The 16,267-nt window shown below is 49.3% G+C and overlaps 2 protein-coding genes across 4 annotated transcripts; both read left to right on the top strand.

The window, feature by feature from the left end:
• Positions 1-2,533: 2,533 nt before the first annotated feature.
• On the top strand, positions 2,534-4,624 carry LOC136552591 (probable leucine-rich repeat receptor-like protein kinase At1g68400). The gene is made up of 2 exons (XM_066544153.1): positions 2,534-3,847; positions 3,960-4,624. Exons 1-2 carry the CDS (start codon positions 2,587-2,589, stop codon positions 4,481-4,483), a joined length of 1,785 nt encoding a protein of 594 aa, XP_066400250.1. The 5' UTR covers positions 2,534-2,586; the 3' UTR covers positions 4,484-4,624.
• A 5,702-nt stretch (positions 4,625-10,326) lies between these two features.
• LOC136552590 (glutamyl-tRNA reductase-binding protein, chloroplastic-like) lies at positions 10,327-15,193 on the top strand. 3 transcript variants are annotated; one of them, XR_010782844.1, is made up of 12 exons: positions 10,327-10,634; positions 10,779-10,844; positions 11,140-11,226; positions 11,876-11,974; positions 12,260-12,355; positions 12,563-12,628; positions 12,711-12,801; positions 13,076-13,143; positions 13,242-13,307; positions 14,031-14,081; positions 14,472-14,666; positions 14,777-15,193. XR_010782844.1 is itself a non-coding variant. In XM_066544152.1 (12 exons), exons 1-11 carry the CDS (start codon positions 10,422-10,424, stop codon positions 14,574-14,576), a joined length of 1,008 nt encoding a protein of 335 aa, XP_066400249.1. In that variant the 5' UTR covers positions 10,328-10,421; the 3' UTR covers position 14,577; positions 14,777-15,193. The 3 variants fall into 3 exon arrangements, 2 of the variants coding, with proteins under 2 accessions (XP_066400249.1, XP_066400248.1); XM_066544152.1 differs by having other exon boundaries at positions 10,328-10,634; positions 14,472-14,577; XM_066544151.1 differs by having other exon boundaries at positions 10,329-10,634; positions 14,472-14,536.
• The last annotated feature ends 1,074 nt before the right edge of the window (positions 15,194-16,267 follow it).

The following is a 16,267-nucleotide window of genomic DNA, read 5'->3' as shown; positions in this document are numbered from 1 at the left end:
TGCGGCATGCAGTGGCCCAAGACATCCATTTTGCAAAAGAGACGTTGTTGTCTTTCTAATTCGCATTATGATTGTTGACACTATTTAGCTCAGTCACAGGTTTTGCATTCCAACCCAAAAATCACTTTCTAGTTTAACCTTCACTTCTTCTTCTATGAACGGAGGAACAGAGGAGCACCGCCCAGCGGTCAATCTCGGTCGGCGCGGGCACGGCGAAGGCGGAAAACCGGCCACGGGGCAGCGGCGGACCCGGCCGCAACCATGGGGGTCCATAGCATGGTAGGAGGCGACCCACAGTAGCGGGGCGACGTGCAGTGGCCATGCGGCATGGCGACCGAACGCAACGCGAAGGCGAGCGGCTCCAACGTGGACGGCGATGGAATGGGCGACATGACCAGCAGCAGCCGTGGAGGCGAGCAGCTGCGGCTAGCCGGTAGCCCGATGGGGAAACGGCAGCCAACAGCACGAGGGCACGTGGCACGGAGAGGGCACTGCGGTGCGCAGCGATGGAGGTGAAGCGGCATGGCTCGGGCGCACTCGGCAGCAGGCGATAGGGGCGGTCATGGAGGCGGGGCTGGCTGTGTGGCCATAGCGGTCTCGGTGGCAACGGCGGCTCCCAGCGCGGACGATGATGGGAGGAGGCGCTGCGATTCGGCGTGTGGAGATGGAGGCGAAAGAGCGGCGCTGGAGGGGGAGCGTCGGTGACTGCGGACACGGGCGCATAGGAGGGGTAGGACAACGGGGGGCGCGAGGCACAGCTACGGCACCAGGCGGACCTAGCGCGGGCGCACCTGACAGCGAAGGAGTAGCCGGTTCGGCGTGAGGACACGGCGCGGGGCCCGGGCACACATGCACGCGCGACGGCCGACGATGGGAGCGCGGCCACGGCGGGCGCTGCTGGACCAGTGTGGGCCACAGAAGAGGTAGTGGGGCACGGGCGTGCCTTCGCTGGCAGTGGGCATGGCGCGCGTCGACGATCGAGGCAAGCAAAGCCTGGAAGAAACGGCACAAGGGGAAAAGTGAGGAGGCAGCGCAATTGGCACGAGCCTGACGTGCACCGCGGAGAGGAAAAAGAGGCGGTCACGACAAGCAAGGACAGATCGCAGAGGCAAGGAGATAGAGTGGCAGCGGCTCGGCACAGGCAGACAAGACCAGTAAGGCAGACCGAACCGGCAGACAGGAGTTGGGACGCCTCCTCCACGGCAGTAGAAAAGGAAGGAGCGGGAAACAACACGAGGGGGTACACGTCGTACACACGCCAGAGCACCGACGCGGAGGCAGGATGGGATGCTCAGCGTGGCCGTCAGCCGCGCGACTGCGCGCGCACAGAACGTGAAAGGACATGTCGAGGGCAGAGGAGAACCACGTGCTCCAATTAAAAATTCGTACCAAACCACCAGCTTCGCAAGCAAGCGAGGAGGAGTCGGTTAACTTGTACAGCCACGTGCTCTAAGAGCCTCTTTAGCAGGGCTCCTGCAGGGGCTTCAGCTCCGGCTCCTGCAGGAGCTGTGCCAAACGTCTGTTTTAAAAAGGGCTTCGTATGGGGAGCCGATCAAGAGCCGGAGCTATTTTTTGTCTGCGCAGGAGAAGCCTAAAAAACGAGCTTCGCGCGGCTCCTTACTGTGGGTTCACGTCGTCTAGTGCGAAGGAGCCGTTTTGCCAAACGTTTTCCAGAACGGCTTCAGCTCCTCTAGAGAAGCCGCTCCTTCAGAGAAGCCAGAGCCGGAGCTATTTTCAAAGGAGCCAGAAGCCAGCCATACCTGCTCTAAATTCTAGCCAAATATGCCATTGACACCGGAACTCGAACTGGCGCAAATTGAGCCCGACGCACTTGCTGAATTTGTTGCCTTGTTGGGCTAGGCTACTGGGTTGGCTCCTGTGGCAAGGCCTGGCTAGCTCCATGACCAGACTCTGGCCCACTCCGTGAACGAACCTGCCCTGACATCTGAACCCAGTTCGGTGCTCTGTCTGGTTCGCGGTGAAAGTGAAACACTGAAACTAGTGCAACGTGCAGCTGGAATGGAATCTCACCATCTCGTCTTCTACCTTCTGGTGCGGTGGTGCCACCTGACGCCAACGCCCGTCCCCCTCGGCACGCTCGTGAACCCGCTACACCACGCGCCGTGGAACCCCGCGCCCGCTCCCTTCCTTTCAGCCGTTCCCGTAAAAAAGTAGAAGGAGCACCACTGCACCAGTATCTCCCGGCGACCATCACGGTGACCTACGTTCAGCCCACCGAATACGTCCAAGATCCTTCTGCACAAGGGGCGACGAGAAAAAAGGGACTTGTCGCCTCCCACCTCGCCCCTATCCGCTTGGACCTCTCCTCCTGTCGTCCATGGCGTCCCTTTCCACTTTCACCTCCACGACGAGCCTCAACATTGACATACAGGACGGCACTGCTACCCAGCTTTCCGTTTTGGACCCCAGTGTCTGTCGTCGTTCTACGGCTCTACCCGTGTGCTTTTCAAAAATTTCTACTTGCCCGCGCAGATAATTGTCACCCCCGCGGCCCGCGCTATAATGCCTCATTTCCACCATTGCTCAACCGTGCTACCACAGGCGAAAACAACCACGAAAACCAAAATGCCTCAGCTCCACCATTGCTCAACCGTGCTACTGCTCCTCACCGTCTTCGTCTACCTATCGACGCGCTATGTGCACGGTGACCATGCCAATGGCGGCCACCAGGACCTCGCCGCCCTGCTCTCCTTCAAGGTGTACAACCCGAACGCCACGGCCCTAGCGTCGTGGGTCGGCCCCAACCCGTGCTCCGGCACGTGGTTCGGGGTCAGGTGCTACAGGGGCAGGGTGGCGGGGATCTTCCTGGACGGCGCCTCGCTGACCGGCGCCGTGGCGCCGCTCCTCGGGCTCGGCCGGATCAGGGCGCTCTTCGTCAGGAACAACTCCCTGTCCGGCACCCTCCCCCCGCTGGACAACTCCACGGCGAGCCCGTGGCTGAGGCACCTGCTCCTCTCCCACAACAGGCTCAGCGGGAGCCTCCGCATCTCGCTGGGTGCTCTGCTCACCCTTCGGGCAGAGCACAACGGCTTCCGTGGAGGCCTGGAAGCGCTGCGCGTCCCGAGGCTCAGGAGCTTCAACGTGTCCGGGAACAAGCTCGCCGGGGAGATCTCCGGCGACCTGTCCAGGTTCCCGAGCTCCGCCTTCAGCGGCAATCTCGCTCTCTGTGGTCAGCCTCTGCCCAAATGTGTCCATGCTTACGATGCACTAGGATCAGATAGTTCTTCAAATAATGCGACCACTAGTATTATTGCCGCTCAATCACCGAACGCTAGTGTCAGTAGAGTTTCTTCTAGCAACGGAGGATTCAGTAAGATTAGCCTGACTGCGCTCATGGCCACCGGCATTGGCAACGCGGTGTTGATCACGGTCTCGCTAGCCATCTCCGTGGCCACGTTCGTCTACGTGAGGAGAAAGCTCCGGTCCGCGAAGGATGCTCCCGACGCGGCGCTGTGCTTCGAGGAGGAAGAAAAGAGGGACGACAGGTGCCACAAGACCGGCGGGCTCGTCTGCTTCGAGGGCGGCGACGAGCTGCGGCTGGAGAGCCTCCTCAAGGCGTCCGCCGACGTGCTGGGCAAGGGCGTGTCCGGGAGCACGTACAAGGCGGTGCTAGAGGACGGCATTGGGGTGGTCGTCAAGCGCCTCAGCGCGCTGCAGTTCCCCGCCTCTCGGAGCAAGGCGTTCGACCGCCACATGCGGCTCGTCGGCCGGCTCCGGCACCGGCACGTCGCCGGCCTCAGGGCGTACTGCAACTCCAACGGGGAGCGCCTGCTCGTCTACGACTTCCTCCCGAACGGGAGCCTCCAGTCCCTTCTGCAAGCCACAGGTGCGCTGTGAAAATACGATGAGCAAAATCCAAACGCATTGCCAATTTGCACTTGCTGCAAGAAAGGGAGTGTTCTTGACGGTCTGTTGCTGCTGCTGCTGACTTGTTGCAGGAGGCGGCTCGAGGAATCTGGACTGGACGGCGAGGAAGAGCATCTTGTTTGGCGCGGCGCAGGGCCTGAACTACATCCACACGTTCCCGGCGCGGCCGGCTCTGGTGCACGCGAACGTGAAGCCGTCCAACATCCTCCTGGACGAGCGCGGCGGCGCGTGCGTGTCCGAGTGCGGGCTCATGCGCTACGCCACCAACATCCAGCAGTTCATCACCCCGCAGGCCACCCGGACGCGATGGCCGCCCGAGCTGTTCCTGGACCAGGCGTCGAGCGGCGGGTGGCACGGGTACGCGGCCCCGGAGCTGGCTTCGGGCGCGGCCGCGCGGGCGACGCAGGAGTCAGACGTGTACAGCTTTGGAATGGTGCTCCTGGAGGTGGTGACTGGCCACAAGGCCGCGGACGGTGGCGATGGCAGCGACGAGACGATGGGGATGGTGAAGATCGGCATGCTGTGCACCGCCGAGGCGCCGGAGGAGCGGCCCACGATGGCGCAGGTGCTCGCCATGATGAGCGAGTTCATGTGAAGCAGCCGCGCTTAGCGTGTCAAGTTCAGTGCTACGATGTACGATGAGACCGCCGTAGAGCGTGGCTTCGCGTGTTGCAGATTGCAAAATGTATTGAAGCAAGATATTTGTTCGTCGGTATGTGTTGTGGTCTTGTGGAGGTTCGTGGCAAAATTGCTCCATTGCAAGCTTCGGCCGTATCCCGTATCCCGTATCCGGTGTACAGAGCATTGCATCCTTCGCCAGGGGCCCAAAGTCAGCGGCAAATTGAGCCCATATAAAGCTGGGCGTCTCACAGTCCACAGTCTATAACTAGTGGGCTTATTTATATTTGGAAAAAAATCCATATTACCTCCCTCAACTTTCGTGAAAGTCCGTTTTTTCTCTCTGAACTTCAAAACTGGGCAAAACACCTCTCTCAAATTTTAAAACCGTTCATCTTATCTCCTTGGCCCTGTTATAAGCAGTTTTGAAGACGGTTTTGTCTTTTTCTTTTTTATTTATTTCGGTTGAATCTTTGAAAATCATATTAAATCACAAAAAAATCCTAAAATGGAAAATCCAATTTTTTTGGACTCCACATGAGTAGATCTACATAGTGAACACATAATATGGTATGCTTTAGTACAAAGTTTTTGTTGTGGCTTTAGATCTATGCTTTTATGTAATTAATTGGAATAATTCATGGCTGCAGTTTCTATGGTCTAATTGTGATGAAATTTTTATGGTGGGCTAATTATTGTATAATTAAACTGTAGCAAAAATTTCATACTCATTCGATCATATATAGCTTAGTTATAGATTTATTTATATTTAACAAGCATAAACCTAAATAAAATCTATAACTAAGTTATACATGATCCAATGAGTATGAAATTTTTACTATAGTTTAAGCATACAATAATTAGCCTACCATAAAAATTTCACCATAATTGGACTATAGAAACTGCAACTATGAATTATTTCATTTAATTACAGAAAAACATAGATCTCAAACCACAACAAAAACTTTGTACTAAAGCATACATATTATATATTCATTGTGTAGATCTACTCATGCGGAATCTAACAAAATTGGATTTTCTATTTTATGATTTTTCTATGATTTACTATAATTTTTCAAAGATTCAGTCAAAATAAATAAAAAAGAAAAAAACAAAACCACCTTCAAAATCCCTTATAATAGGGTCAAGGAGGTAAGATGAACGGTTTTAAAAGTTGAGGAGAGTCCTTTGCTTGGTTTTAGAGTTTATGTAGGAAAAGTGGACTTTTCATGAAAGTTGAGGAGGTAATGTAGACTTTTTTTTCTTTATCTTTTACAGTTTTATTAGGTCAACGGCTCGGTTAGTGGGTCAGGCCCGAAGCGCAGTGAACCTATTTTGCACGTTCTCTCTGTGACAGTGGTAAGTATAGTACTGTAGTAGGCCCGAAGCTGTACCTTTTCTGGCGAACATGGTCCAAAGTATTACTGGACTTCCAATTCCATTGGAAAACTTAATGCAGAAATGACAGAATCCACTTCCGTGGGTTTTTTTTTTCTTTGAGCTCCTTGTATCTTACTGCGTGGATAGCGATGGCGCACCATTTTCTTTCAGCTTCTAGCGCACCATGCTTCTAGCATGCCAATTGCCAGCTATGTTGATTCAGTCGGTAGGGACGTGTAGGGCTGCTTCTGCCCAAGACAACTCATCTGTGGACCAGTTTGAACGAGCGAGCCGCACATACCACATGGCGCATGGCTGGCAACACCAACATGCTTCAATCATTTCAATCTTCGGATCTCTCAACAACCCTGGCCCTGGCATCTCCAAACCAAACCAGCGTCCACATGGCGCAGGACTCTATGCCACAACATTCGTTTCTACTAGAAATTTTATTGACGGCTTTCTGCCTGTGTTCGTTACCGATGATTGTTCACCGGAGAATTTTTTTTTTTCGTTTCAATTGTATTACTGCATTTCTTTCTTTTTGTTTGGCTCCACTGAACTTTTATGCACGAATTGAAGAATCTATCGGTAGCGTTTTCTTTGCAAAGGCAAACAATCAATTGAATCGCCGAGACAAATTCGTTCGTTGCAGATACCTCAGATTGCACGCTAGATAGGCTTCGTTGGTCGCAGATTAAAGGATATATAGGCACAGGTGCATGACAGTATAGTACGGTAAAATTGAAATTGTGTGCACTTGGTGCTCAGGCTGGAAAGAATCAAATAAATCATCTCATTGATAACCAGAAAACGCAGCAGGTACATGATCGCCGCCACAAACAATGGCGCGTCGACGCACGCACCACCACCACGCGCACACCGCCGCCGCCGCCGCCGACTCCATACATACACACACGCCCGCCTGCCGACACCTCACACAGACACACACGCACACGACACGGAACTCAACTCACGCCAGACGAATCACGCATATCAAGCAGAAAACCACGCATCCACCAGCGCGGATCTAGCAGAAGAGGTAGCCGAAGGCGGCGGCGGCGAGGGAGGCCGCGGCTAGGGGCGCGGCGGCGGCGGCGTCGGAGGCCGGCGCCGGTGCGGGGGCCTCGGCGGCTGCGGCGGACGCCACGAGCGCGGCGGCCATGGCGGCGACGGCGACGAACTTCATCCTGAGGCCGGCCATCTTCTGCGCGTAGTCTGGAGTGAGGTGGGTGTTTATTTGGGCCGCGCCGGATCTCTCTACGAGGGTATGAAGCTCTAGAGAGATGCGGAGTCCGGGAGAGGCGGCTGGCTTGCTGGGTCGAGCGGGAGGTGGGGGAGGAGGACGGTGTTGCAGGGACGAGGGTTTTATAGAGGCGGGCACCGGGCAGAGGCGGACGGAGGCCGGAGGGGACCCACGCGCCGCGGCCAGGTAGGTTGCGTGAGGCGGTGGCCGGTGAGGCTGGCTGGGGCGACCGGGAAGGGCTGGCTGGCTGGCACGACGCACGGCTGGCTGGCTGGCTGGCTGGCCATTTGTTGGGTTCCGCCGCGTTTGGTGGCGCGGCCGGTCAGGCAGCCTGGCATTGCCTTGCGGTTGCGCGGGGGCCGTTGGGATCCTCTCTGCTCTGCTGACCACGCGCGCGTCTGAGAGCGTCGCCGGGCTCCTGCCCGCGCTGCGCGTCCTCGAGACGGCAGTGGCACGAGCCGCTCCGAGGAAACTTTGTTTCGTGCGCACGGCATATTGTGCTACTTGTAGGCAGCAGCACGCGATTCTGACTAACTTGACAAAAGAGTTGCTTCAAAACGTTTCATGGCATCGAACCGAGTTCAGATCCTGTGGTGGAGTGAATTTCGCCCGTTGTTTTCGGACATGGTGCGCTTGCACGAACTCTTCGTGTTCGCTGGCAAATACTAGAGGCGACGAGGCATCACCGAGCCCCACGAGGGGTCGCACGGAGAGGCGGATCCAGAGGATCCCGGTAGCAAAACGGTCATGCGTGCATGGGCAAAGACCAGCCTGGTGGGCACAGCTGGCGTGACAGTTGCGATCGGGCCCGCGTACTAGCTGTCAGCGAAAGGCTGTAAAATACTCCGTACTCCGTCGTGCTGGTCCTGCTGGCCTGCTATGCATGCGGTGCTGCATCGGCATGCCACATTGCCTCCTTGTCCTTTGTCCCATCCGGGGCGTTCGCGCGCCCTCTCCAGCTCCAACCACGAGCACGAGGAGGCCACGAAAATTTGACGGTTGTGCCCGGAGGCCAGATATCTCCCTCGTTCCACCGAGCAAACGTCTGCCCGTTTCGCTGGATCCACGGCGGTAGCTTCCGGGAATTTTTTTAATCTTTTTTATAACAACTTTCAAAATTCATATCGTTGCTTTTTTTTTATTTCGGATCTAATCTGTTTGGACGCGCCTAAGTCGTTGGCGTGGCCAAAAGCCAAACACGGTGCCGCGCCAGATGCATCGGCACGGCATGGTCTGCCAGGGTGGTCAACGATTTCCACGTGGAAAAGTTTGCCGCGGCAGCGGCCAAACCGGGCTCAGTCCATCTGATTGCGGCGTTCTAACGAACAAGCGACGCGTTCAAGCACGGTGCTTACAATACAAAATAGCGGCTGGCAAGACGTGACGGGCGGTTGAAGAAGCTCGGTCTGGAAGGCCGTGCGCGAGCGAGCGACTGACGAGCATTGAAAAGCCTCCGAGGCAAAGTCCGGCCTGTGGTGGTAAACCCTCGTTAGGTACCGTACGGGTTCTGCGACTGTAACGTTCTAGATTTTTTTTTTCTTGGGCAGGAGGACCGACCGACTGGCTTTGCTTTGGTCGTAATTCCTTTTGCGGCGTGCGCGAGGCAGGCACTTGCACTGTTTGGTCGCCGGCTTTTCTCGCGCGTCACGACACCCGGGACCGGGAGCCACGCCGATGCCATGACCTGCCGACGGGGCGAGCGTGCGTGCGGAGCGTGGGACTCCAGCAGTTTTGCTTGCGTCGTCCTGGAAACGTCATGGAGGCGCGGACCTTGTACTTAGTGGAGTGCGGAGATGATGCCCTGCACACTTCCGCGCCACGGACACCCGTGATGCTCGCTGAAGTCGTTGGGCGATACTACCAGCCTTCGGCGCCTCATAAACATAAACGATCGTGACTTGTTTAGTGTAAGAGAAAAATACTATTTTAACTTATAATCTATGATCGTATACGAGCGAATATGTTGGATCGTTAACACAAGTGATCGTGAACTGTGAATATGTGACCGTGCGAAGAGCAGAGAGGGTGTTCGGCTGGCTAGCTGACCAGCCCACTCACTCGGTCACTGTTCACATAAAGCGTTCCCAGACCGCGCACGCGTTCACTGTTCACATGAACAGTATCTTCTCGTCAGAATAATATTTTTCTCCCACAACCAACCAGTCGAAATAGTATTTTTGCTTTTTTTTTTCAGGCCAACCGAACAGCCTCATAAGTCAGGAGTGTCCGGGTGTATTTAAGGAGCAAGCAAGACAGCCACGTAACCAGTAACCCCCGTGGGAGTACTGTACTTGATTTTGGCAGGCTCAGCTCTGGTTCTCTTTATTTAAAAACAAACTTTGAACAGGAAGTTTGTTTTAGAAAATACCTCAAAAAGCTTAAAAAATGTGGCTTAGAATGTTGATTTTTCCCCTAGATATTCTAGATATTGTTTTTTTTGTGATTTTTTTTTCAATTGCTAAATCTGTTTTTTAACAACTTAAACATTTTATGTTGATTTTTCGTATCCCAATATCCTCCCTCTGTCCCTGAATAAACAAATTCATACTATCCTTTATTAATTCGAGTAGTTGCACACTTATTTGAGTTGCATAGTAATTATAGTATTTACTACAACCATCCAAGCGCAGAAAACTCAAACTTGGCTTGGTAGACAAGAAGGAGAAGGGAGGGGTGCAGTAAATATGAGGGGACTTCAAGAAAAATAAATGGACAGAGGACTGTTCAGTCTCAGAGATTGATTTATTTATAGACATTTTTTTATGCTAGAAATCTATTTATTCAGTGACTAGAGTGGGCTATGATTTTTATTATTAAAAAATGGGTAAGAAGTCTGATTTTCAAGTTATTAGAAGATGAAAATTAGATCATGGTGATAGTTTATGGAGAAACTTTTTCCTTTTTACATTATGGCATGGTCAAGTCGGGAATGCCCGCGTAATAACGAGCTTTTGGTAACGGGTAATCTCCGCCAGGCCATTTGGGCCAGCATCGTACATTCTTGCTAGCCCACGTAGTCTCTGGTGCCGCTTAAGGACTCTGTAGCGGCCCAACATTGAAATAACCAAGTCCGGCCCCCAAATCCTTAATGGGCAGATCTCTTGACGGACTGGACCAGGAAGATCTCTTTGTGCAGTCACGGCCTTCTTCCATCTGACCAACGCCACCCCTAGACCCTAGTCCGTGTAACTCGGGCAGCACAGCTCGCGGTCGCGGCCTGCCGTGCTGAGCGACCACAAAGCGGCCAGCGAGGCACTCCGACACCCTCCGTGGCGCACGCGTGCACGCAATGACGATGCCCTTCCTGCTCACGCCGGGCGCCCGGGCGGCGCCCTCGCCGTCAACGCTGTCGCGCCTACTCCTTCCGCTCCACCTACAAATTACTAATGGCCGGCACAACCACCAGCACCGTCACGTCTCCGTCTCCGCCTCCGCTTCCCCCCTCCTCTACCCTCGCCTCCGCAACCGCCGCGGCCGATTCTTCGCGTCCTCCTCGTCTCAGGTCCGACTCGCCTCTCTGACTGCCGCCGCCGGCCGCCCTTAATCTTATTAACCGTTTCGTGCGGGCAGATGTTCGATTAAATGCCTCCGCGGCGGTGATGTATTTGGCTGATGGTGCTCTGGTGTTTGTTTGTCTGCGTTGCAGATGGCGGCGCCTGCCGACGCCCCCGGAGGTTCCTCGGACGCGTTCGAGGTGATCCGCGTTCACCAGGTGCGGCCCTTGGCCTTTCTCGTTGGTTTTGGGGATGTGACCTGTGGGCAGTAGCTATGCAACTCAAGTGAAGTGAATCGGGCGGTTTGGGTCCGTTGAGTTGTTTAGGACCCCAGTCAGCATGTTTAATCAACTTGTCATGTGATTCAATGAGTGTATCTGCAACAATTGTGGTAGGGTTGAATACTTAAAAAAGTTAGCGAGTCGCTTAAGCTTGTACCTGAGCTCTTCGGAATGTAGATTTAGTCATTGTCTCTGGATCTTTCTGATTTACTCAATATTCTCATAATTATAGGCAAAAGCTGCTCGTCTTTCACCAGTTGAAGAAATACGGACCATTCTGGACCGAAGTGTCAGAGGCGTTCTTGCTACGCATTCTCAGGTACCTAGACTATGCAAATGCAACAACAAATGTTGTTATATTTGCATATCTTATTGGACAAACACTTAGCTAGTCTTTTCCTTCATCTACCCTCACAAGTTCTGTAGTAGTCAGTGAGCATTGTATAATGTGAAGAGACTAACCCACTGTTCATGAAGAATAATCTTGTATATTGAAACTTTGGAAGTTATTGTTTTGTTTTGAATGCTTTGGTGACATCCAGTTTTTACTGGACCAGGTGCTAATCTAGGTATTTATCATATTCACCAGAGCATGATTTCTACTCCCTCTGCTCCAAATTATGTCGTTTTGGCTTTTATAAGTACATACATTTTGCTATGCACCTAGATATACACTATGTCTAGATACATAGCAAAAGCTATACCTCGAAAAGCTAAAACGATTTACAATTTGGAATAGAGGGAGTAGTTTTGTACTTGTACATGTCACAAACTGCCTCCTTCAAGCATAAGTTTTTCTACTTGGTGAGGAGTGAATAATATTTATCCAAAAAAACTGAGTGAAGACAAAGTCATAGTTTTCTTTTGATTAAACAAACAGGGAATTTTAGTTCCAAAACTCCAATATATGTAATCTTGCAGAATTATGCTAGATCTTATTCAGAGATTTCATATTATTATGCTTGCAGGATCATGCTGGTTATCCATCTGGTTCAATGGTTGATTTTGCATGTGATCAGGATGGTTCCCCCATATTAGCAGTGAGTAGTTTAGCAATTCATTCAAAGGTAAGGTAATTTTTTGTTTTCGTGATTCTGTATACAAAGCCATTTCTTTTACCTTTCCATGTCCATTATGCATGGATGCCTTACAATTTGGTAGCATCACTAGAAAATACATCGAAGCCCATGTGTGGGCGAACAAAGAAATATGCATAGATATGCAAATCTAACACTGCTAGAACATTTGTTTGAATTGCATAATTGTCTAGTCTACATTCAGTAAACACAGGCAACAGTTGTAAACATATTTCTTTCACCAGTGGCCCTTATGCTTTGCTACCAATTTTGCAGAATCTCTCCGGAAATCCTAAATGCTCACTTCTTGTCGCGAAAGACCCTGAGGACAGAACAGATACTGTAATCACTGTATATGGCGATGCTGTTCCTGTAATTTCCTCCCTCCTTTGCTTTCCCACTGATATATCATCATGCCTTTTCCTTGTTACACTTCAGATACATTGCTAAATCATAATGTGCATACAACAGCAAAACCTCTTAATCTTAAGCAAGTTAGTGCAGGCTAGCGGTGAAACCCAACAGGAGCCACTAAAGTTGGGGATAAAAATCATAATTTGCATGTCACCACTTTTGCAGGTTTCTGACGAAGAAAAAGATTCAGTGAGAAGCGCTTACCTACGAAGGCACCCTGATGCTTTTTGGGTATACTTTCTTAATGTCATTACTGTTGCAAAGACCAACTTTAATGGAGTACTGATTATGATGAATTATTTGCCAAATTAAGGTTGACTTTGGTGACTTCAGTTTCCTGCACATCAAACCTAAAGCTGTGCGCTATGTATCTGGTGTTGCAACTGCTCTCCTTGGCTCTGGAGGTAGGTGCCTTTTTGAATCGCGTAGAGGAAAGCTAGTCACCAAAAGGGACACTATCATGATGCAGAAGTTTATGGTTCTGCAACTTTCACATATTTTTAGAGTAACCATGTTCTTATGGACCTCACTTATCCTCCCACTATTAGCATAAATGTATAAATAGCAACTACATATCTGAGATGCACTTGCATCTTAGTCAATTCTGTAAACATGACAAAAAATAATTTGGTGATAGTGTTTTTGCCTCATATGCTAACCTAATGTCAAAATCCCCAGAATTCAGTGCTGCCGAGTACAAGGAAGCAAAAGTTGATCCAATATCTCAATTCTCAACTCCTATTACAGTATGTCTGGATTCTGTTTCCCTTTACTCCTTGCCCTTATATATTTATTGGGCTTTACACTAAATGTTTTAACCTTCCATTATGTATATGCCCTACAGAGCCATATGAACAAGGATCATGCCGATGATACAAAGCTCATTGTGCAACACTCCACTGCTGTTAAGGCAAGTAAATGTTGAAGTCTACTTATGTAGCATTTGTTCCAACAATATAACAATAAAGTATTTATTCCAATAATATTACTGCAAAACCTGATATATCTTGAAGAAAATTGTGCCCAAATATTCTTTTCCTGAGGGGTGAGGGCGCTGTCTGTTTTTTATAATGTAGTTATTTCTGTAACTAAATAACTAGCATTTTTTTATTGATCATATATGTGTATCTTTTATTCTTGACACATTGTGTTGCTTGTAGTTCGGAAAGTGAAAATTGTACTCTGTTTAAGCATATGCCTGCAGTCTTGTCAATACACAGGTGCAAAGGCTAGATCTGCGTGCAACTGTGCAATTCTTGCCCTGGGAAAACAGCCAGCCATTCATTCAAAATTGCAAACTAGTTTACAAATGAATGTAACCATTTGCTTTATAGTCTATTTGTTATGCATATCCGTCGGGCAACCAGACATGTTATTCTGAGGTTTGCTGGAATCTGCATTGAAGAGCTGGGTTCATTGCTGTAGTTAGCATTGTACATAGTGTTTAGTTATCAGTGCTACCAAACAATGCAGTCATGAAACTCTTGATCACCCATGAGCCAGTAGCAAAGGACGAATTCTTCAGTGCTTTGCATTACTTCTTTTACAGTCTGTCCATTTTGTGTTGTTACACTTTTGACCAAATATTGCTTTCAAATATATTGAAACTTGAAAGATGACAAATGCAATTCAGGTGGATTTTGCTTATATGCTGGATGTGGACAGCCTTGGTTTTAATGTGAAGGTAACTCTTTATAACATGTGCCTTATACTTTGCTAATTTGTCCTGGAAATGCCCCGTACCTGCTCAATGTCATACTGAGATACTGACTAATGCAATGGTAACCGTGCCATAAACTAGACAAAAATAATACCTGGAAATTATATGCTATATTTTGCCTACTCAGTTCGGATCAGTAACCACAAGGTCAGCATTACAATATCATAACAGTAACTGCAACATTTCAATGTTCTGGCCTTTATTGTGGTCTGGATAATACAATTTGTTCGACTGTGATCTTTTACTTATTTGGCTACACAATTGCACCTTTAATTAATGAGGCTCTGTTCTCATGTATTGAAAAAAAAATCCAACTATGTTATAAATTCTAATATGCCTATTTCTGTTGCCCAGGCTGGTTATGATGGAAGTGTTCTGAAGTTGCGTATCCCCTTCCCAAGGCAGGCACAAGACAGGAAGTGGGTTCCCCACTCGACTCTCTTAGCCTATGAAAAATGAAGTGATTCCTATGAAATTCCTATACAATTCCTGTGTTCCAAAGGGGCCCTTAATTTGTGTGCTATTAAGCTCAGATGCTTTGTCTTCATGGTTGTCTTTCACTATGTTTTGTATGCCATTTAAAATTGATGCCTAAAGTGCAGTTATTTCTGAATATTCCTTGACCAGTTCTCTGACATGGGTTTGTTACTGTTGTACAGGGATGTTAAGACACTAATTGTGGAAATGCTCCAAGCTGCAAGAGCCTCATCTTCAGTTCCTGAATGATGTCGCCGTCGTTCTGGAAGGTGATGAATCTGTCGGTGCAAATGAAAGTAAACCTAATGAATAAGAGTTATTGGGTTTCCGTCCAATCTCTGCACCAACTGAAGGTGGAGCCACAGAAATTTCATGGACTGATACACGACCTTGTATATAACAAAGAGCGCTTGAAGTACTTGTAGTTGAATGATTACAAAGCTGAGTTCACTATATATTGTATAACAAAGAGCGCTTGAAGTACTTGTAGTTGAATGAATACAAAGCTGACTTCACTATTGTACTTGCTGACATGTGCAACTCTAACTGATTGTTCACCAAATGGCTGTGAACTTATTTCAACCAAACAACTTGCAACTTTTTTCACTTTTTTTACAGCACATAGCTCACAAGAGTTTTTTCATAGCTTAGAGCAACGCTAATATGGCTGGTTGGCTGTCTGTAAGGTTCTTTATAGTCTTCTCTCGGCCTATCCATATAGTTGTTAGCTCTTAACTGCTAATATATGGCTTATTTGTTTCTCTCACAGAGTTTCTTGATTCTTGTGTCTAAACCGACTGTAAGCTTACAACCTGTTTTTCCTCTATCTCCTCTCTTCTCTCCTTCACCTCAGCATTTAGTTAGTTTACCGTCTGTTATTATACTTGCTCTTATAACAACTTTTTTCACGGCTAAACTAAATGGATTCTAAAGTTTACTTGTGTGGTCTAATGAACTAACGTCTTTTTTAGGTTAGCTAAACTTTGGACAATACTTTAGATCACCTATTTAAAACATTCAAGTGCTAAAATAGTCTAAAATTTTAGACCGGAATTCAAACAGGCCTCATTCTTATCATTTGGAGTAACCTCTTGCAGGTTATCCAACGTGTCACTCTCTTGGTCATCGTTCTCTGTACGGCTTCTTTTGAAATCCACATTCCGCTCCCCATTAGCACACCAATCAGTCACCATGACTCAAGATTCTTCACATATTTTTCTAAGCAGAATAAGCCACTTTAAGAGGAATATCTCCAGGTGTGAAGCTAGGAATGCTTGAAGAGAGTTGTTTGGTCGGAAATGCTCCGATCCGAGCGTCCGATTTTTTTCTAGAGTACCGGATGGGCGTGGATCCACGTCAATTTTAATTCTCGTGTACTCCGGTCTAGCTGACACCACGGCCGTTTATTCGTATCCTCCCACTCCAATAATGCGACATGGGGGATGGATGACATGAGTACGTGACATAAGATCAACGCGTGACTTGAGCGGGCGACACAACATACGGTTAGCATCAGGTCTAAGTGGCGAAGTCACCGCCCGGCTTCTCGGCAAAAAGATTATTTATATCAAAGAAAAATATTATATTGTGCTAGCTAAATATTTTTAAATACGATAATGATACCTATAGGGCGTTCATCCGTCCGGACGGACCCAGCATACGCTATGTGCCGC

This window comes from Miscanthus floridulus, chromosome 4 (assembly GCF_019320115.1).
Source record: "Miscanthus floridulus cultivar M001 chromosome 4, ASM1932011v1, whole genome shotgun sequence".
Taxonomy (NCBI): domain Eukaryota; kingdom Viridiplantae; phylum Streptophyta; class Magnoliopsida; order Poales; family Poaceae; genus Miscanthus; species Miscanthus floridulus.
The sequence above is the reverse complement of the archived record's forward strand: the minus strand, read 5'-3'. Positions and strand labels throughout refer to the sequence as shown.